At 38.7% G+C, this 20,557-nt stretch overlaps 1 protein-coding gene across 3 annotated transcripts in view; it reads left to right on the plus strand.

The window, feature by feature from the left end:
* Nucleotides 1-394: 394 nt before the first annotated feature.
* Nucleotides 395-20,557, plus strand: part of LOC126458151 (torsin-1A-like) — an 89,879-nt gene continuing 69,716 nt past the window's right edge. Inside the window, exons 1-3 of one of the 3 annotated variants that reach the window (XM_050095012.1) lie at nt 395-844; nt 984-1,076; nt 11,476-11,738. In XM_050095012.1, coding sequence (XP_049950969.1) covers nt 808-844; nt 984-1,076; nt 11,476-11,738 — 393 coding nt within the window. In that variant the 5' untranslated portion in view covers nt 395-807. Of the gene's footprint in view, nt 1,077-11,475; nt 11,739-20,557 lie in introns of all 3 variants that reach the window. The other 2 variants (XM_050095011.1, XM_050095013.1) reach the window with 2 other exon arrangements.

The raw sequence follows: 20,557 nt of genomic DNA on the forward strand, positions 1-20,557 counted from the left end.
TTAGGTAACACGCTATATATTAATGACCTGGAAGACATTATTAACAGTGAATTCAGACTTTTTGCAGACGATGCAAAATGAGGTTATATCCGAAAAAACCCGCAAAAGAGAATATCAACGCTTGAGAATATTTCAGTGTGGTACAAAGTTTGGCAGCTTCATTCAAATATCCAGAAAGGTAAAACTGTGCAATTCATAAAACCCTAGAATGAAATATCGTACGACTGCAAATCGAGTTCCAATTGGAATCTGTCACATAGAATGAACAAATTTCGTCGGGAAGCATGTTGGCAGTCAACATGTTTGAAGGTCAATGTAAACGCATACGTCAACTAATACGAGATGTATTTTTTAAAAAATAACAATATTTGACTCTTTGCGACTGTTTCGGTGTCGAAACCATCCCCTGTCGCTCATTAGCTGAAATCAGTCATAATTATTGTTTACCTACGAGACACTTTTTTCTGATTGAAAGAAAAAAACTGTTTTGATGACGTGATATGTACTGTAGTTCTTGTAATAGGGGTCGGGTTTGTCATGTGCTGCAGCTTAATCATTTAAGATTACAAGCTATGTCATTTTCAAGGTCTCCTCTCTCAGTGTCTTGCCGACGTGGTGGATTTCCCCTACAGTTGGCATGCACTGGACACTATGTATATACTATATAGTACAATGAGCGCCGGAATCAGTGTTTTTGAACAACCGTAGAAAATGTTGTACTTAGAAGTGAGTGAATAAAGGCAACAGATGTTTATATGCCTGCAACATTAGATTAGTAGCCTCGTGGGGGAATCCCGTCGATGTAGAATGATAAATATGCCTGTTGTTAATCGTTCACCGGATGGTATTTAACAAATGAGATTTCAAATAGAAATTGTATATGATTGTGCATTTTTAGTTGATTTGTTGAATTTCAGCAATGAAACGTATCGTAGTAATTATAATTTATGTTACTCTTGTACGTATTAACATTATTGAAGCAGGGTACTTTGATCTATTAACAAATGCCGTTTCTGGAGTTTGGTGTCAAGCTTTCGAATGCTGTGATTCTACGTGGGAAAACGCCGACGTCTCACGTAAGTATTAAAAAAGAAAAATCATGATTATAAAAAGGACAGTGGACGGAGTTATTTAAATTATTAATCTTATGTAAAATACGTTAGCAGCCGGCACAGCATTCCTAGAATGACGGTGACGAAAACAAAGTAATCATTATTTTTTTTCGTGGATTTATAGTCATAGCTTACCTAATTTCATAAGTCCTTTATCATATGTATAGACATGATAATTAGCTAAGACTAAAAAAATCTATTTAGATTAAAAGAAAACTCATTTACACCTACTGTGTAAAAAATTGATTTTAAGTTGTTAATTTTTCAGCGTTTTGAGTGATGAAATATGTACAGTTTAAATCGGTTCACAGATTAATAAAAAAAAAAATCTGCCACTCAATCAAGCCAATGAACTTGCAGAAGCTTTGTGAGAATGAAGTCTCGCGCAAAATCTTTCGCACATTTATTTATCGTGTAAGAGGTTTATTATGAACGAAAGATATTGATCGAATGGGACAAGTATAAGAGTACAGGCTTTACAGTTTTGTTATTTAGGCCTACTGGAAATTTTGTAGCTGATTAGTAGAGAAAACCAAATTTCACCCACTCACTGTTCATTACTGTTAATATTGCTTTATATCCATCACGGAATTAGGATAGGCTAAGTAATTTTACATCCATTCCCATTCATATGTAGTTGTTTTACTTTTCTGCTCTGTAAGCCCACATGTATTACAGAGTAGAGTAAGGATACTGCTTGGGAATGTCTTGAGACATTTTCTATTTCCCTTCACAGTTGAAGTAAACGAAAAAAAAAATCATTGTTTTATCCCTGTGTGCTTTATGTTTTACATTTCCATTACTATTTTACCTAATAATGTGACAAGTTCATTGTGAAACTTATAACTGCACTGATTGTTTCACAGAAATGTACTTATTAACATTACACACTGTGAACCTTTATTGTAGACCCATCCAGAGAAATTTATTTGGCACATCAGTGGAGATGTCTTGTACTAATGAAATTGATCAGTCATGATCTGTGGTGATTGGTTTTTGACACTTTACGGGACTAATGTGTAATAATGGGCTCCACACTAAAATGATGGTTGAGGTGATGGGTGGACCTTTAGAGTAGTCCCAGAGAACCATAACCTGGTGTATGGCTTATGTTTAAACCAGATTTAAGTGGTCATTTGTTGTTACACATAGGCCTGCTGTGTGTACAAGGAAGAAACTGAATCATGTAGAAAGATGACAAAAAAATGTATTGCCCATGACCTGTTTTAAACAGTGGTAAATATTTAACTGTTAGAATGTAAGAATATCGTAAAGTGGGTAACTGTACATCTTGCAGTGTTTTCTAAGCAATCTGCATTGTGGATTAAGTACAGTCTTTTTAGCAATCTACCAATGGACTGAACTCTGCCTCCTGCTACAGTTTAACCTAAGAGGGTTTTTTTCCCATGTTACCACAATTTGTGACTTGCAGGTGTTTGAATGGGTTGACTGATCCATTTGATACTCATTGGTACTGTCGTATACTATATTTTGCATTTTGTGAATTACACAGTTTGACATTACTGAACATTTAAGGCAAGTTGCTAGTGTTGACAACGCTATGCAGTTTTAAGATCTGGCAGAATATTTCTGCAACATTTTTTTTTCCCTAATATTTAAGCATTAGATAACTGCTTCATTAATTTTGATGTTACTATTAATAGAGTCTGATAGGTCATTAATATACAACATGAACAGCAAGGGTCTGTACTTTCCTAGTACACACCTGTAATTACTTTTACATCTGTTGAATATGCTACATCAAAGATAACCAGCTGTGTCTTCGCACCCAGAATTCTTCAATCCAGTCTCAAACTTCATTTGATACCATGTATGTTGCACCTTTGCTAATAAACATTAGTATGGTACTGACTGAAACACTTTTTGGGAGCAAGTGAATGCTGCTTCAACCTGATTGTCTTGCTCCATGCCTTTCATGACGTCGTGCAAGAAACGTCAGAGATGGGTTTGGCATGGATGGCGTCATTCTGTTTTAGATAACCTGATTATCTTATTAGAGCTAAGAATATGTTCTAAGATACAATCAGTGGTATTAGATAATTGTTTTATGGACCACATCTGCTACTCATATACATTTTTGTATTCCAGTATTTCAATGCAACACTATACTAATCATCACCGAAGCCACTTTCCCTTGTCCTATAATTTTCAGCATTAACTCACGCTAGACGGCAATCAAAACTTGTTTTGTTGGTGCAATTAGAAATGTTTTCTAAAACTATTGAGAGAAAACCATATTGCTTCACATGTAGAATAATATTTGTGTCTGAAATGACAATTGACAATTTGCGTCAGAGTTAAGACTAGAAACTGCACTTCCTGGTTGTTTTTTTTTTTTTTTTTTTTTTTTTTTTAAAAAAAAGCATGCGTCCTGGCCTGACCAAGTTCTCTGTTTCAATTGATGCTTCCTACTAAATGTAAGAAAAAATATTCTCAAATCAAGGGCTGATTAGACAATTCCAGTGCTTTACTGAGTGTGGTTCTGTTGGAGTTGGTGTGCCGTTGCCTTCTTTTGACGTTTGAAGTGATCTACCTGGCCAATTATAGGAGATCTACCGTTTACGGTGGACCCCAAAGCACAGTGCAGCTTGGCGTTTTGCACATTAACAAAACATTGTTACAAGTGTTCCTTTAGACAATTGCATCATTCGTGAATGCCTCACAAAGCCTCCAACATTATCCTGTCGACTATTTATATTCATTGTAAGTAAATATTAACGGGCTTACAAAACTAACTTGAAGTTGTCTTTACACCATTCAGGTTTGTTCTGTTAGGAACAGTGTATTGTTCTGTTTGAATTAATGTACTGAATTCATTCACAAGTCTAGTCTGATGCTTGTTAAGCTTGTATTTTGTTTGCTGAACAACAGTGCAGACTTTCCAGAAGTCGAGGAACCACCTGGACACCTTTATCTATGGTGCTCTCAATCTCGTTTGACAAACAAGTGGAGTTTTGCAAGTTCTCTGTTTGCAGAATCCATTTTAATTTTGGAATATAGTCTTTTGTTCTATGAGTGAGCGTAGAACGTGTTCCACAATTCTTCAGCGATTAATATTAGTGATGTAGGCTTACAATTACATGCATGTGTTCAGTGAATTTTTGTTCCAATCACTAGGTACTCGTCCTTGCTTAAGTGATCTATGACCGCTAGAAGGGTGGAAGTTCTTTCACATAATCTCCATAAGCCCCCCCCCCCTCCCTCCAGCTCCTATGGCTGTCTCATCCAATCTAGTTGCCTTTCCACTTCTGAGCAGTTTAAGTTGATTTTTCTACACTGTGATAGCTTATGTCAGCATGTGCAATATCGAAATTCATTCGGTGATTGAAAAGAGCAACTATATTGTAGTAAAATGTAGTGTACAATTTCAGGAGATCGAATTCAGTGTTCTGTATGTCATCTTCTGGTTCGGTGCCTCTTTGGGCACTGAGCGACTGGATAAGTTATTTTGATTCACTTACTGACTTTACATAAGGCCAGTGATATGGTCACTTGTTTCCTTCCCCAATGTTAACCGATTTGCAAAGTTTGGGGCAGTTAGTTATTGGAAGGTATAAGACATTGTCCTCGGGTATAAGTTCTTTAACTACTTGCTTGAAGTAATTTTCATACTAGACATTCCAAACAGACCCGATCTGGGGCAGGCAGCTATTCAAAATGATAGCGATGGTAACATCCAGAACACTCTCTAATGAATCCTCTTCTCTGTCAACAGGGTCGTTCCATGTGAAATCAACAAATAAAAAAAATAAATTTGAAATTTGATGATTTATAGTTTTGTGATCTTTTTTGTCATTTTGTTCTACCTATCAAAATAAGGTAAAATAAGAAATTAAAGATTTTTAGATGTTACATTTTTAAGTTATTTAATTTTTAAAGTTTCCACAATTGTGCTATTTTTGTCATGTTTTGGAACCTTAACACGACCATACCTCAAAAATCATTTGACTTATAGACTTGCCATATTATTCAGTTTTTTTATAGGCTTTAGAAGTATGTCTATGTGGCTATATTCAAATAAAAAGTTTAAATTTTCCCAAACCAATTTCTTTTCAAAATCTGCATTTTTTTGTTGAAAAAATTTGTCTGGTGTGCACTGTTTGTTAACATTTACACCAAATTTCATGATGGTATTCTAGTGAGAACATATTGAATAAATTTTATTTTTCCTGAGATTTGTTTTGCCTGCTGTCCCACAACAGCACTCAGGCTGGCTCATAAAACTAATGTTAAAATGAAAGTATTCTTTACAAATTAAGCACACTTCAGTTAATCACATTATCAGTGCAACAAACCAAGCCGTACAACAGTTTAAAATGGGAGTTTACAGAACTTTATTTTTGTCCCAATTTGAAAATAATTTCTTACTTTAATGATGGCACTGCAGCACAATATAAAAATCTCAAAAACTTTTATAATTTATGTCATTATTTTGAAGATTTGACAGGAATTGAGGCAGAATGGCATTTTTATGCTACTACACATGGAAAGAGGTTCGCTGCACATTAAAAAGGCTTGAATTCAAAGCTAGTTTGCAGAATCCTATGACTAATTGAATATTAACTCATGTTAATATACAGGGTGTCCTATTTATCTTGACCACCCTAAATAACTGTTTGTCCAGATGCAAATTACAAAATGTTTCAAGCAAATGTTCTTTACCTGTCAGGGAGATATCAATCAGCATGATTGCCTTCATTGTAGCGTTGTTTTTTACAAAGATATGAACAGCGGTATGACTTTTTTAAATGGCACCCTGTATTTTTTATTCAGTAATTCATTTGCTCTCTGAAATATCTATTCAAATATGTATCACAGTATACCCCTCACTGAAACACAACATTATTAATTACATATCAGAACATTGACTTTGAGCCCGGGATCACAAACTCGTTTACTTGCTGGAGTTGTCAGAAAACAAATGAAAACCAAGTCAAAACATAACACAAAATTGACTTTGACTCTCCTGTACCATTGCCCAGGAGTAGAACATTCAAAGGTGCTCAAAGTGGTGACCCTGGACACTAATACACTGGTGCACTCGTTGAGTGAAAGAATTATTTACTGCTTCCAGTGTTGCCTGCTGAAGAGAGTTACAAGTAAGTACGATACGTTCCTGCAAAAATGTCCTCTGGAGTTGTTGAAATATCGTGATAGACAACGTCTTTAATGCATCCCCAAAGAAAAAAATCCAGATGATTTAAATCTGGAGACCTAGCAGGCCAAGTAACTGTTCCTCCTCGACCAATCCATCTGGCAGGATACCTTCCATTCAGAACATGACGTGCACGCAAGGCATTATGTGCTGGACATCCATCGTGTTGATACCACGTAAGTATTCTGGTTCTTAGCAGCACGTCATCCAGAAGAGGAGGAAGAACCAGTCTGTGGAAGTTGGCATACGCTGTGCTGTTTAGACTACCATTGATGAAATAAGGGTCAATAATTGTAGTACCAAGCATCCCACACCAGACGTGAACTCTCCACTGACACTGATGTTCCATCTGTCTAAGCCATCGTGGGTTCTCGCTGGACCAATAATGCATGTTCCTTGTATTTACCTGTCCTTTGTTTGAGAAGGAACATTCATTGGTAAATAGAACACTGGAGAAGTAGTTCGGGTTGGTGAAGTTTTGCTGCTGTGCCCACTGACAGAACTGTACATGATTCTGGAAATCATTCCCATGCAATTCTTGATGTAAGTGTACATGGTAAGGATTTAACTGGTAATGTGTAAGAATATGATGTACACTGGTTTTAGGAATGCCAGTCTCGTGTTCAAGCTGTCGTACGTATGCTCACATGTGGATTCACTGCAATGGAAGTGAGAACAGTAACTTTGGCAGCTTCGTCTGTGTGAGTGCTACAACAATTATGTTGTTGTGGGTTGGAGCTTCCCGTTTCCTGAAGGGTCACAACAAGACAAGAAAACATCCTCCGGGAAGGTGGGTTCTCGTCAGGATATCGCTCTCTGTACAGTTCCGTTGCTTGCGTAGCATTTCACCTACCTTCAACAACAACAAGAAAAGAAATGTTATGTCGATGCACTTTGTAGGAAGGATAGCCTTTACTGTATGCCTACTCCACACAACAGTATGGCTAGGGCCCCCCGTCGGGCAGACCGTTCGCTGGGTGCCGGTCTTCCAATTTGACGCCACATCGGCGACCTGCAGTCAATGAGGATGATAAGATGATGGTGATGACAGCACAACACCCAGTCCTTGGGCGGAGAAAATTCCTCGACCCAGCCGGGAATCGAACCTGGGCCCAGAGGATTGACAACTCGTCACATTGCCCATTCAGCTACCAGAGGCGGACTTAGTTACAATTATAAATATTAACTCCCTTCCAACTAAACTACTGTACTAAATGTGCCCGTATAGTACTAAATGTACCCATGCATAAGAAAACAGTATTGCAATTACTGTTCTGCTATCTTACATTCCCCATAAATGAGTAGGATTTCGTTGGTGTACATTCTACTCACATAACTAACGATGGTAGACGGAATCACTGATGTGCATTCTATTTATGTTTGTATTTGTCCTCTGTCAACGTCAGCTCATGAATTTGTTCCATGAGCCCGAGTACCTGCACTAAGTGCTGGGAGCGCCAACGTCAATGTTGTGTTACTAATTAATAACATTGTATTTCAGTTAATGGTACACTGTGATACATTTTTAGATAAGTATTTAGGAGAGGAAATGAATTACTGAATAAAAATTAGAGCATGCCATTTAAAAAAGTCATATCTTTGCAAAAAACAAAGCTACAATGAAGGCTGTCATGCTGACTGATGTCCCCCTGATGGCTAAAGAACATTTGCTTGAAAAATTTTGTAATTTGTGTCTGAATAAACAGTTATTTAGGGTGGTCAAGATAAATGGGACACCCTGTATATTTAATTGATGTTAGGTGTTATTTTTTCTGGAATTCTCAGCTGGCTGTTATTACTTATCACCAAACATGCAAGAGCTGCATTCACAACACCACCCAAAATTACATGGCAGTGGTCGTCAGCAGACTACCAGTGTCATTTAGTGTGGTGTTGTTGATTCGGATCTCGCACATTTCCAGATTGGCAATGACAGCCATCTGTAATTCTGGGAAAATAATACCTAACAAAAGTAGATGTATATATTAATATATATGTTAAGATTGGGCTGGGAGTCTCAAAATCAATTTTGTATTTTTAATACATCCTTGCAACCAGAGGATCTTTTAGTTACAATTTATTTATTTAGTCCTATGGCTTGGGCCCCCCGTCAGGCAGACCGTTCGCTGGTTGCCGGTCTTTCAATTTGACGCCACATCGGCGACCTGCAATCGATGAGTATGATAAGATGATGGTGATGACAGCACAACACCCAGTCCTTGGGCGGAGAAAGTTCCTCGACCCAGCTGGGAATCGAACGCGGGCCCAGAGGATTGACAACCCGTCACGCTGCCCATTGAGCTACCAGGGGCGGACACTTAATTACAATAATAAATATTAACTCCCTTCCAACTGTTGGAATCGTGTCAAGCAAATATCCCATCAGTCTTTTTTTCAATGTGGCAAATGACGAGCATGTTGCAGAAGAAATGAGCTACACAAAAAGATCTTATGAAGTATTAGTGGTCATAGGGACTCAGAAATATCATACATTTACTCCCGTGAGCAAAGCCTTGGTTAAACCAAAAGTCATTTATGATTTTAAGGATTTTGATGCTCGTAAAATTCAAGTTGACACAGATGCAGATGCCATGCCTTTTGAACAGATTGTAGGATTTGTCACTGTTGTGACAACGAAAGGTGGACAGCTTCTGTGCTATTGAGAGTTGGAAAAGAAAGAGAAGTAAACCTCATATTTGTGCATCCTTGTGGAACAGTTCCTACTTTTTCATACTGAAGAAGACCAGATAAATTGTTTGTTCCAAAAGACATCATACTTTGCTAAATATGCCCCACAGCTTCCACTGGAAAAACATACGGACTATTAGGTGAAGAGATACAAAGAAGCTCATAGATTACTTTGGAAAAGACTATGTTGTAATATCAGTAATACTGCTTGAGAGGACACAGTTACATCATTTAAAACAAGGCTGTAATATATAATCTTAGACTCTAATGAGATTGTAATTGGATCACCATAATGTTTTTCTTGTTGAAGATGAATAGGTATTGTCTTATTGCGAGGCACTCAAATAACACAATACTAAATAGTAACAGCTTTGGGAATTTTTAATTAATAATATCAATTAATATTATTATACTTGTAAAATAAAGGTACAGCTAAGTTAATTATTTATTGTCTTTATTGAGTGCATTTTGTTATGGTGTGTGTTAGAATATTTTCACAGTTAACAGGGAAAGCTAAAAGTGATTCAAAATTTAAATGTAGGATTCTGATAATCTAATAAATCAGTAGTCATGAAATAAAAAATAAGTGATGGTACAGCCTTGTTTTGTTTTCATCCTTTGATCTTTCTATTACAGCATAATAATAAGCATAAAGTCCTACGTACTACATGCTGGATACTAAGTTCGCTAGCAAAATAAAATTTATTGTAACATGTTCACATTGGAATATCATCATGAAATCTGGCTCATACATTAACAAATGATGTTGGTTTGACAACACACATTTTATAAATTTAATGAAGTTTTAGATACTTTAAAGCTTAAAGGAAACTGAATAAAATTGTGCAATTCAAATGTTAAAAGTCAAATAAGGTCTCAAAATGTGACAAAAATCACTTAATTTTGGAACCTTTCGATATCAATAATTCGAAAACATAAAATTCAAAAAAGAAAAAATTAATTAATTTGGGGTTTTTCCTGCAGGCAACTACTGCTACCAATTTATAAAAATGTATCAAATTGTGAGATGTCAAGAACCAGACCATTGGTTGGTTTCACATGGAAGGACCCAACTGCTTTAATTGCACGACCTCCCTATGTCTGGAATATTTAAGTCTCGCCATATTACAATAGCATGATCAGAAAACTTCCTCGGGTATTCTCTAAGTAATGTTTGAAGGCCCTGCCACTGCATCTCCTGACACAGGTGATCCATAAAAGTGTCAGATTACCATGTTTTACTCACCGTTGATCTTTACCTTTAGCCAGACTATTCCACATTCAGCATCTTTAATAACCTCACGATATACTATAGGGGTCTTTATGTCAATAAATACACCACCATCTGTGGTACCTATCCTATCCTATCCTAGCCTTGGGATATGTATTCCAATCAGAATTTAGTATTTTGCTGCTGATCATTTCAAATTCCTGTAAACTTTCTGTTCCTGATATTTTGTGGGTATCATTACTTTAAAAAAGCTAGACTATTCGGGGATCTTAGCATGGATGCCCCTGCAGTTGACTGATAACATTGTGTGAAATGAGTAGGTTTACTTAAATGTGCGGTACAGTGTTACTTGACAAGACAGTTGGTGGAGTACTTACGACATTAATGTTGAACATTACGGAACAGATATGTTTCTGTTGTGTTGTGGTAGGGAATCATTAATTTTATTCATCTGATATGGTCATTGTTCCTTCATCAGATCCATCAACTCGGCACATCAAGACACCGGCTCATTTTCTGGAATAAAATTATTCAGATTTGTGTGCATCCACACTGGTCCGTGTTTCGTGTGGTTTAGATAAGACAAATACCTGAATATTTCTTTCATCCAGATTATGGTGTACTTAATCTCGTGTCCTATTCCAACTGGACTGGATGTCCATCATTGACCAGCCTTTTTCTGGAAATAGTAATTCTACAGCTAAACTTATTGATTTTAGTTTATGTATTCATATTTCTTCTACACATATAGTCCCAGGGTGACAGCCTTTTTCTGCAGCATTCAGCCAAGTTGTCAAATTGGAACCTGGCATTGTCACTGGGCACTTTGTAAATATTTATCCACTATCTGTAGAAAAATACTTTTATCAATTATGCACTCACAAGTAAATTTTCCTTCTAAGTTAATGTAGGGTATAAAGAACACAGTCTTGAAGAGACACTAAGCACCTATCTTTTTTTCATTGAAACCAGTTGTAGAACAATCTTAACAGATGTTTCTTAATGTTTCAAACAATGGAAATTGAGGATTGAATAATGACTATCTTATGAAAGGAATAGTTTGCTACTTGTCATGTAACGAAGATGTTAAGTCACTGTATTGTGAATTTTTTTAATGTTTATTTGAATTTTATCACCATATGTGACAGATAGAAGAGTTTATTTTCCATCTTTAAAGCTGATTCTTGTAATGAAACTATTTGTATTAAGGTTAGTTTGAAAGAACCCCCATTAAATGATTGTTATTGTTATTCTCTTTCCTTTTTCAGGTTTGGATTATGAACTGGCAGAAAAACTGTATGGGCAACACATAGCTCATGACTTAATTGTCAATGCGATAAGAAGTCATGTGAAAGGTAATAATCATAAACCTTTAGTGATGAGCTTTCATGGCTGGCCGGGCGGTGGGAAGAATTATGTTACAAAGTTTATCATGAAGAACTTATTCAAGAATGGCGAAACTGATAAACATGTGCACATTTTTTCTGGGAAAGCTCATTTTCCTTTAATTGAAGAAGTTTATTTATACCAGGTAGGAGAAATAAGTACTGTGTTTTCACATTGTATTGGAAAGTAACAAGATAGAGGCATTTTAGTCAGAATTTTTACTAGATGCAAAACCGTATTGTTTGATCTTACGTATACCTCTCTTTGAGTTCCCTTCCTCTCTCTCCTACTGTATCTCCCTTAACCTTGTGTCTGTACTGACTTCCTCTCTTAATCCATGAATATTGTTGTTTCGATCAGATGGAGGAAATTTAAATAAGCCCAGTGTCTCTCCTAAGAGTCTTCGGGTGCTTTATCTCTAGTGTTTTCTATATGATATCAAAAATTCTGGCAGCAAATTGTAGCCACAGAGAGATAGAGAGCGAGAGAGCGAGAGAGCAAGAGAGAGTGGGAGAGAGAGTGGAATATGCCAGGCATTCTGACCTGAGCCACTGGAGTTGGCGTTCATGTGTACATGAGGTACACTTGCTTGTGTGTATGAGTAGTGTGTGTATCTGTCTTTCTTTTGTCTCTGTTTTATTGATGGGGGCTGTGGCTGAAAGCTTTGTAAGTGTCTTTCAGTTATGCCTGTCTGCAACTTAACGTGTCTTCTTTACACCAAGTAGCAGTCTCTTTTCCTACATTGTTGATAAACCTTGCACATAGAATGAATTTTTCACTCTACGAAAGGGGAGGAGACGTGTGGAGTTTAACATCCCTGCCTGGTAGTTAATTATTTAGTTTCATGTTCTGTGGCTCATTCATACGAGTAATTGTAAAGATGTAAAATGAGTCAATTTACATTCCCATTACACATTAATATGTAAATATGGCCATAAAAGCTGATCATATGTGTTTTTTAAATTACAGTATTACAGTTGTGAGTTAATAATTCCTACCCATTACCTTTTACACATTACAAAATTAGGAAATCTTCTGTGGAATGGAAGGAGTTCCCAAGGAGCAACTTTTTCAGTTTGTTCTCAGATTTAACTGTGCAGTCTGTCAGACATTTTTGTATCATTGGGTTAGTGATCAAAAATTTTGTTGTCAGCATTGTGCATTCCTTTTTGTGCTAAAGACAACTTTAATGTGAAGTAATGAATTTCATTTTTTTCTTCTGGTGATGTAATTATGTACATCATTATGCCTTTTGAACTACAGTGAGTTATTTATAACAAAATTCATGAGGGAATAAATATACTGTGAAGCAATAGTCACAATATCCAACTTGTTAAACATTGTCTACAAAACTTCCTGGCAGATTAAAACTGCGTGTCGGGCCGAGACTCGAACTCAGGACCTTTGCCTTTCGCAGGAGAGCTTATGTAAAGTTTGGAAGGTAGGAGACGAGGTACTGGCAGAAGTAAAGCTGTGAGGATGGGGCGTGAGTCGTGCTTGGGTAGCTCAGTTGGTAGAGCACTTGCCCGCGAAAGGCAAAGGTCCGGAGTTCGAGTCTCGGCCCGGCACACAGTTTTAATCTGCCAAGAAGTTTCATATCAGCACACACTCCGCTGCAGAGTGAAAATCTCAATATGTCTACAAGATGATCATGGATGAACACCACATATTATTCTTACAGCAAACTTTTGACCAGTGAAGACGTTCTCTCTTAAAGTTCAGTTACCCTATAACATCATCCTATATCGCATTACTGAATGAAAATACGCAAAATATGTCAACTTACTTATTTGCCACTCCCCAAGATTTGCAATAATTCAAAGTGCAAATGTGGCTGAAGTTGTTTTTGGAGTTCCAAAATGTATTTTTCCAGTTTAAATTCTCATTAATATGGACACTTAAAAATTTTGACTTTTATACCCTATTTATTACTTGCTCGCCGTGTGTTGATGTAGTACATCTAGGTGTGCAGAACTGAAAATGTTGTGTCTTTTTCACCTTGAGATTGAGGTTATTTGCCGAAAACCACTAAATAATAGTTTTAAGAATCTTGCATACTGTTGCTTCTTTTGCTGTATGTTTGGCTGGGTTGATTAAAATACTAGTGTCATTTGCAAAAAGAACTAATTCTGCTTGTTATACAAGGTATTCATAATTACAATTCCAGTTTCAAAACACTTTAGATAGAGAACCATTGTTCAGAATGATGTCAAATTTGAACAGTATATTATTGACTCAAGGAGAAATGCCATAGAACAAAATAAAAATATTTAAAAAAAAATGAACCAGTAGATATAAATAGGGTTGGCTACAAATGACAGATGAATCACAATGTGGCGGCTATGGTTTGAGTTGCATAGCACACTACCCAAACTGTTCAGAATGGATGATGGCACAAGTTTGGCAGTCAACTGTTGTGGCACTGTGAGTTAGATAATCCCATCCACCATGGCAGTCTACATCTACATCCATACTCGGCAAGCCACCCGACAGTGTGTGGAATTGTACCACATTGCGCACTGCATGTTTTCGGTTTAGCTACATTTGTAATTGGAGCACTGAACCTGACATCTTTCAGATAACCCCACAGGCAGAAGTCACACAAATTAAGAACAGGTGGTCTGGATGGCCAGGCTGTAGGGAAACGATGACCGATAAACTCTAGCATTTCCAAAATGCCTCTTCAGCTTCCACTTCACTGACTGTCCACTGTGCAGAGGAGCACCATATTACATAAAAATGATCCTACCCCACACATCCATGCTGTTGAAGGATTGGAATGACTGCGCAAAAGACTCACAGCATTTACCAGGGACAGTATGTGTAAGAGGACCTGCATAAATCATCTCGGAAAAATATGGCCCTATGATAAATGATAATCCTACAGAAATAAACAAAAAATATACCTATTCAAAAAAGCAGATAAAAATTCACATGATGCCTTTTTGAGAGATAATCTCCACTCCTTCCAAATTAACAATGTAGGTGTAGACCAGATGTGGTTTGAATTTAAAGAAATAGTATTGGCAACAATTGAGAGATTTGTACCAATTAAATTAATAAACAGTGGAGCTGATCCTCCTTGGTACACAAACATGGTCAGAACATTATTGCAGAAACAGTGAAAAAAAATGCCAGATTTAAAGGGACATAAAATCTCCAAGATCGGCAATCTTTTACAGAAGCTTGAAATTTAGTGCAGACTTCAATGTGAGGTGATTATAATACAATGGAACTTTGTCTTGAAAACTGGCAGAAAATCCAAAGAGATTCTGGTCGTAAGTGAAGTATGCTAGCGGGAAGACAAAATCAGCACTTCCTCTGCGCAGTGGAAATACTATAGAAGACAGTGCTGCCGAAGCAGAGTTACTAAGCACAGTCTTCCAAAATTCCTTCACCAAAGACGACGAAGTAAATATTCCAGAATTCGAATCAAGAACAGCTGCCAACATGAGTAACATATAAGTAGATATCGTCGGAGTAGTGAAGCAACTTAAATCACTTAATGAAAGCAAGTCTTCCAATCCAGACTGTATACCATTTAGATTCCTTTAAGAGTATGCTGATACAATAGCTCCATATACAAATGTTCGCGCGACAAAAGATCTGTACCCTAAGACTGGAAAGTTGCACAGGTTACACCAGAAAGGTAGTAGGAGTAATCCACTAAATTACAGGCCCACATACCTAACATCGATATGTAGCAGGATTATGGAACATATATTTTCTATCTATTGTGAATTACTCAGTTGCTGTTTTGCAGCCATGTTTAAAATTGTGAACATATATTGTGTTCGAACGTTATGAATTATCTCAAAGAGAATGGTTCATTAACTCACAGTCAACACATATTTAGCAAACATCGTTCTTGTGAAACACTACTGGCCCGTTTCTCACACGAAGCCTTGAATGCTGTTGACAAGGGATTTCAAATTGATTCTGTATTTCTAGAAGGTTTTTGACACGGTAGCACAAAAGCGGCTTGTAGTTAAATTGCATGCGTATGGAATATCGTCTCAGTTATGTGACTGGATTTGTGATTTACTGTTGGAGAGGTCACAGTTGGTAGTAATTGATGGAAAGTCATCGAGTAAAACAGATGTGATTTCTGGAGTCCCCCCGAGGCAGTGTTATATGCCCATTGCTGTTCCTTATCTACACTCCTGGAAATGGAAAAAAGAACACATTGACACCGGTGTGTCAGACCCACCATACTTGCTCCGGACACTGCGAGAGGGCTGTACAAGCAATGATCACACGCACGGCACAGCGGACACACCAGGAACCGCGGTGTTGGCCGTCGAATGGCGCTAGCTGCGCAGCATTTGTGCACCGCCGCCGTCAGTGTCAGCCAGTTTGCCATGGCATACGGAGCTCCATCGCAGTCTTTAACACTGGTAGCATGCCGCGACAGTGTGGATGTGAACCGTATGTGCAGTTGACGGACTTTGAGCGAGGGCGTGTAGTGGGCATGCGGGAGGCCGGGTGGACGTACCGCCGAATTGCTCAACACGTGGGGCGTGAGGTCTCCACAGTACATCGATGTTGTCGCCAGTGGTCGGCGGAAGGTGCACGTGCCCGTCGACCTGGGACCGGACCGCAGTGATGCACGGATGCACGGCAAGACCGTAGGATCCTACGCAGTGCCGTAGGGGACCGCACCGCCACTTCCCAGCAAATTAGGGACACTGTTGCTCCTGGGGTATCGGCGAGGACCATTCGCAACAGTCTTCATGAAGCTGGGCTACGGTCCCGCACACCGTTAGGCCGTCTTCCGCTCACGCCCCAACATCGTACAGCCCGCCTCCAGTGGTGCCGCGACAGGCGTGAATGGAGGGACGAATGGAGACGTGTCGTCTTCAGCGATGAGAGTCGCTTCTGCCTTGGTGCCAATGATGGTCGTATGCGTGTTTGGCGCCGTGCAGGTGAGCGCCACAATCAGGACTGCATACGACCGAGGCACACAGGGCCAACACCCGGCATCATGGTGTGGGGAGCGATCTCCTACACTGGCCGTACACCACTGGTGATCGTCGAGGGGACACTGAATAGTGCACGGTACATCCAAACCGTCATCGAACCCATCGTTCTACCATTCCTAGACCGGCAAGGGAACTTGCTGTTCCAACAGGACAATGCACGTCCGCATGTATCCCGTGCCACCCAACGTGCTCTAGAAGGTGTAAGTCAACTACCCTGGCCAGCAAGATCTCCGGATCTGTCCCCCATTGAGCATGTTTGGGACTGGATGAAGCGTCGTCTCACGCGGTCTGCACGTCCAGCACGAACGCTGGTCCAACTGAGGCGCCAGGTGGAAATGGCATGGCAAGCCGTTCCACAGGACTACATCCAGCATCTCTACGATCGTGTCCATGGGAGAATAGCAGCCTGCATTGCTGCGAAAGGTGGATATACACTGTACTAGTGCCGACATTGTGCATGCTCTGTTGCCTGTGTCTATGTGCCTGTGGTTCTGTCAGTGTGATCATGTGATGTATCTGACCCCAGGAATGTGTCAATAAAGTTTCCCCTTCCTGGGACAATGAATTCACGGTGTTCTTATTTCAATTTCCAGGAGTGTATATAAACAATTTGGGAGGCAATGTGAGCAGCCGTCTTAGGTTGTTTTCAGATGTTGCTGTTGTTTATCGACTACTAAAGTCATCAGGAGATCAAAACAAATTGCAAAATGATTTAGAAAAGATATCTGTATGGTGCGAAAATTGGCAATTGACCGTAAATAACGAAAAGTGTGAGGTCATCCACATCAGTGCTAAAAGGAATCTTTTAAACTTGATTACACAATAAATCAGTGAAATCTAAAGGCTCTAAATTCAACTAAATACTTAGGAATTAAAATTACAAACAACTTAAATTGGAAGGAACACACAGAAAATGTTGTGGGAAAGGTTAACCAAAGACTGTGTTTCATTGGTGGGACACTTAGAAAAGGTAACATATCTAGAGAGACTGCCTGCACTACCCTTGTCCGTCCACTTTGAGAATACTGCTGTGATGTGTGGGATCCTTACCAGATCAGATTGACAGGGTACATCAAGAGAGTTCAAAGAAGAACAGCATGTTTTGTATTACTGAGAAGTAGGTGAGAGAGTGTCACTGAAATGATACAGGATTTGGTGTGAACATAATTAAAACAAAGGCGTTTTTTGCTGCAGCAGAATCTTCCTATGAAATTTCAGTCACCAATTTTCTCCTCAGAATGCGAAAATATTTTGTTGCCATCAACATACTTCGAGAGAAATGATCATCATCATAAAATGAGGGAAATCAGAGTTCGCATAGAAAGATTATAGGTGTTTGTTTTTTACGCACGCTGTACTAGATTGAAATAATAGAAAATTATTGTGAAGGTGGTTCGATGAACACTCTGCCAGGCATGGAAATGTGATTTGCAGAGTATTCATATAGATGTAGATGTCATCAATCCATACCACATTATCACCTTTGCAGAATGAAGAGGGACTGGTTGATGTGCATTTGAATTTTCCATCACCCATATTCTGTAGTTCTGCATTTTGACATGTTCTCAGAGATGGAAATCGCCTTTGTCTTCCCATAGAATATTCATTGACTGTTCATTGTCCACTTCCGCTTGAGCCAGAAATTCCAGAGTGAACATTTGTCGTGCTGGCAGGTCAGCAAGAAGTAACTCCTGAACATGGATGATTTTGTATGAATAGGAGTGCAGAATGTTTTGTAGGATTTTATGCACCGTGCTGCAGGCGTGTCCAATGTTCAGGCAATTCCCCGTGCACTGCATGTTTGCACACCACCGCTTGACCCCTCCTGCAGTGGTGGGACCACATTTTAGACAGACACCGTATCAACTGCTCTTATCTCTCTTCCACACTGCATTTCAGAAGAATCTGCCTTTTCAAATTTTGTAATCATTTTTCTACAGACCATTAGCAGATATTGGACCAACAGCTTTTTTCATACTCTTGAGTGTCTGGAACCTCTATGGTGCTCCGGTGTCCAGTCACCATCAGTGGCACGCTATCCTTCATGGAGACAGTCATGTTGGGTGTTTCAGATGCAAATTGAGGAACAGCCATGTGCCGCACATCTGTTGGTGTGCATATTCTGATGCATTCAGTGCCACCTATTATTTTCGTTAATCTTTTATTTCCTCCCCCCATGATGTTTCCGCCTGCGTCAGTAATATGCTGTTCAAATTTGATTCTGAGCAGTGGTTCTCCTTCTGCAGCCTCTTGGAACTGGAACTTTAATTATGGACACAGTGTATTTTAGACGGAAAGTTGTTTACATGTATGAGGAACAATGGTGGATTTAAGATTGAGCCTTCTGGAACCTCATAAGTTATTTCTCCCCCGTCAAAAGAATTTATCTTGCTTACACTGGTTGAATTTATTGTGACTTTTTGCATTGTTTAGTTATGTATGACATTATGTATTGGTTTATCCAGGAGAATATTGTGATTTACACAGTCAAATGTGTAAAATAAGTCAGACAGAATACCAACTGGTGCTATTTTGTTATTTAGTGGTTGTAAAATTGAGTGAGTGAATGTGTAAATGACATTCTCAATTGAGCAACTCTTCAGAAATCCAAACTGTGATTTATTGAGGATATTATTGTTACTCACATGGGATACTATTCTAACATACCTGACCTTACGAAAAATTTTAAAAATTGATGTCTGTAGTGAAATGGGTGGGTAGTTATTGACATCTCTATACCGAGATTTAGCAAAGGCATATTCCAGTCTCCCTGGAAAAATGCCCTGAGTTAGTGATGCATTACATATTTCAGAAAAGACGATTCTTATTACATAGGTGAAAGTTGCCAGTACTCTGTTGGAACCTACATCAAATCCAGATGAGCTTTTATTTTTCGGAGAACATATAAATTTCTTAATTCCAAAAGAAGAAATGGATGAGTCATTCATCTAATTGAATTTTATGCAAGTTGCTTGTTCATCATACTCTTTCCATTCTTTTCTAGGACATTTTGTCCCTTTATTTTCTAATACATTTAAGAAATGATAGTTAAGCATGTCTACTACCTGTTACTGGTCATTTATAGCCTTTCCATTAAAGTTAATAATGATTTTGTTCTTTTCCATGGCTTGTTGCTCTATGTCTCGTTTCACTACTTTCCATGTAGCCTTGAGTCTGTTGCCAGAATTTTAAGTCCTGGTGTAACATGCATGTTCTTTGATTTTTATTAATATTTCTTAAGAATTTAAGAGTAGTTCTCATAGTGTGCAGCTATTGCAGAATCTTTACTTGTTCTTTCCAGTGGATAACAAATCCTTTTTCTTTAACCTTCTAGAGATCCATGGTTTTCTTATGTAGCCATTTAAAGTTCTTAATGATTAGCTTATGTGGAAAATTGTTTTCAAATAATGAAAAAATGATATAACGAATTATTTAGGAATAAAGGAGATGACTCACTGAAAGGCAGAAGCGCTGCGTCATCAATAGGTACACAAACAAAAGGTACAGAGTTTGGCTGTGGGCTATCTAGGGATGCGGGTAGAGGGGGCAGGTGGTGGACAGCTGGGCATACAGTTTCATAGGCTAGGGCTTGAGATAACAACATGCAACCAGCTGATGTAAAGACACAAATTAACACACACGGGGGGGGGGGGGGGGGGGGGAGGCAACAAGTTATCTTAGTAAGATTACTGGAGCAAAGGATGCACTGTAAGGATAGCTCCCATTGCGCAGCCCAGAAAACCTGATGGTGGTGGGGAGGATCCAGATGGCACAGGTTGTGAAGCAGCTATAGAAATCTGCCACTGAGTGGTCAAGCTTGTTTTTGGCAGTAGTTTGGCGGTGGTGATTCATTCTAGTTGACACCAGGTTGGTTGTCATATCAGTGTAAAATGCTGTGTAGTGGTTGCAGCAGAGCTGGTATGTAACATGGCTGCTTTCACAGGTGGCCCAGCCTCTGATGGGGTAGTATAAGCCTGTGGCG

This window comes from Schistocerca serialis, chromosome 2, assembly GCF_023864345.2.
Source record: "Schistocerca serialis cubense isolate TAMUIC-IGC-003099 chromosome 2, iqSchSeri2.2, whole genome shotgun sequence".
Classification (NCBI taxonomy): domain Eukaryota; kingdom Metazoa; phylum Arthropoda; class Insecta; order Orthoptera; family Acrididae; genus Schistocerca; species Schistocerca serialis.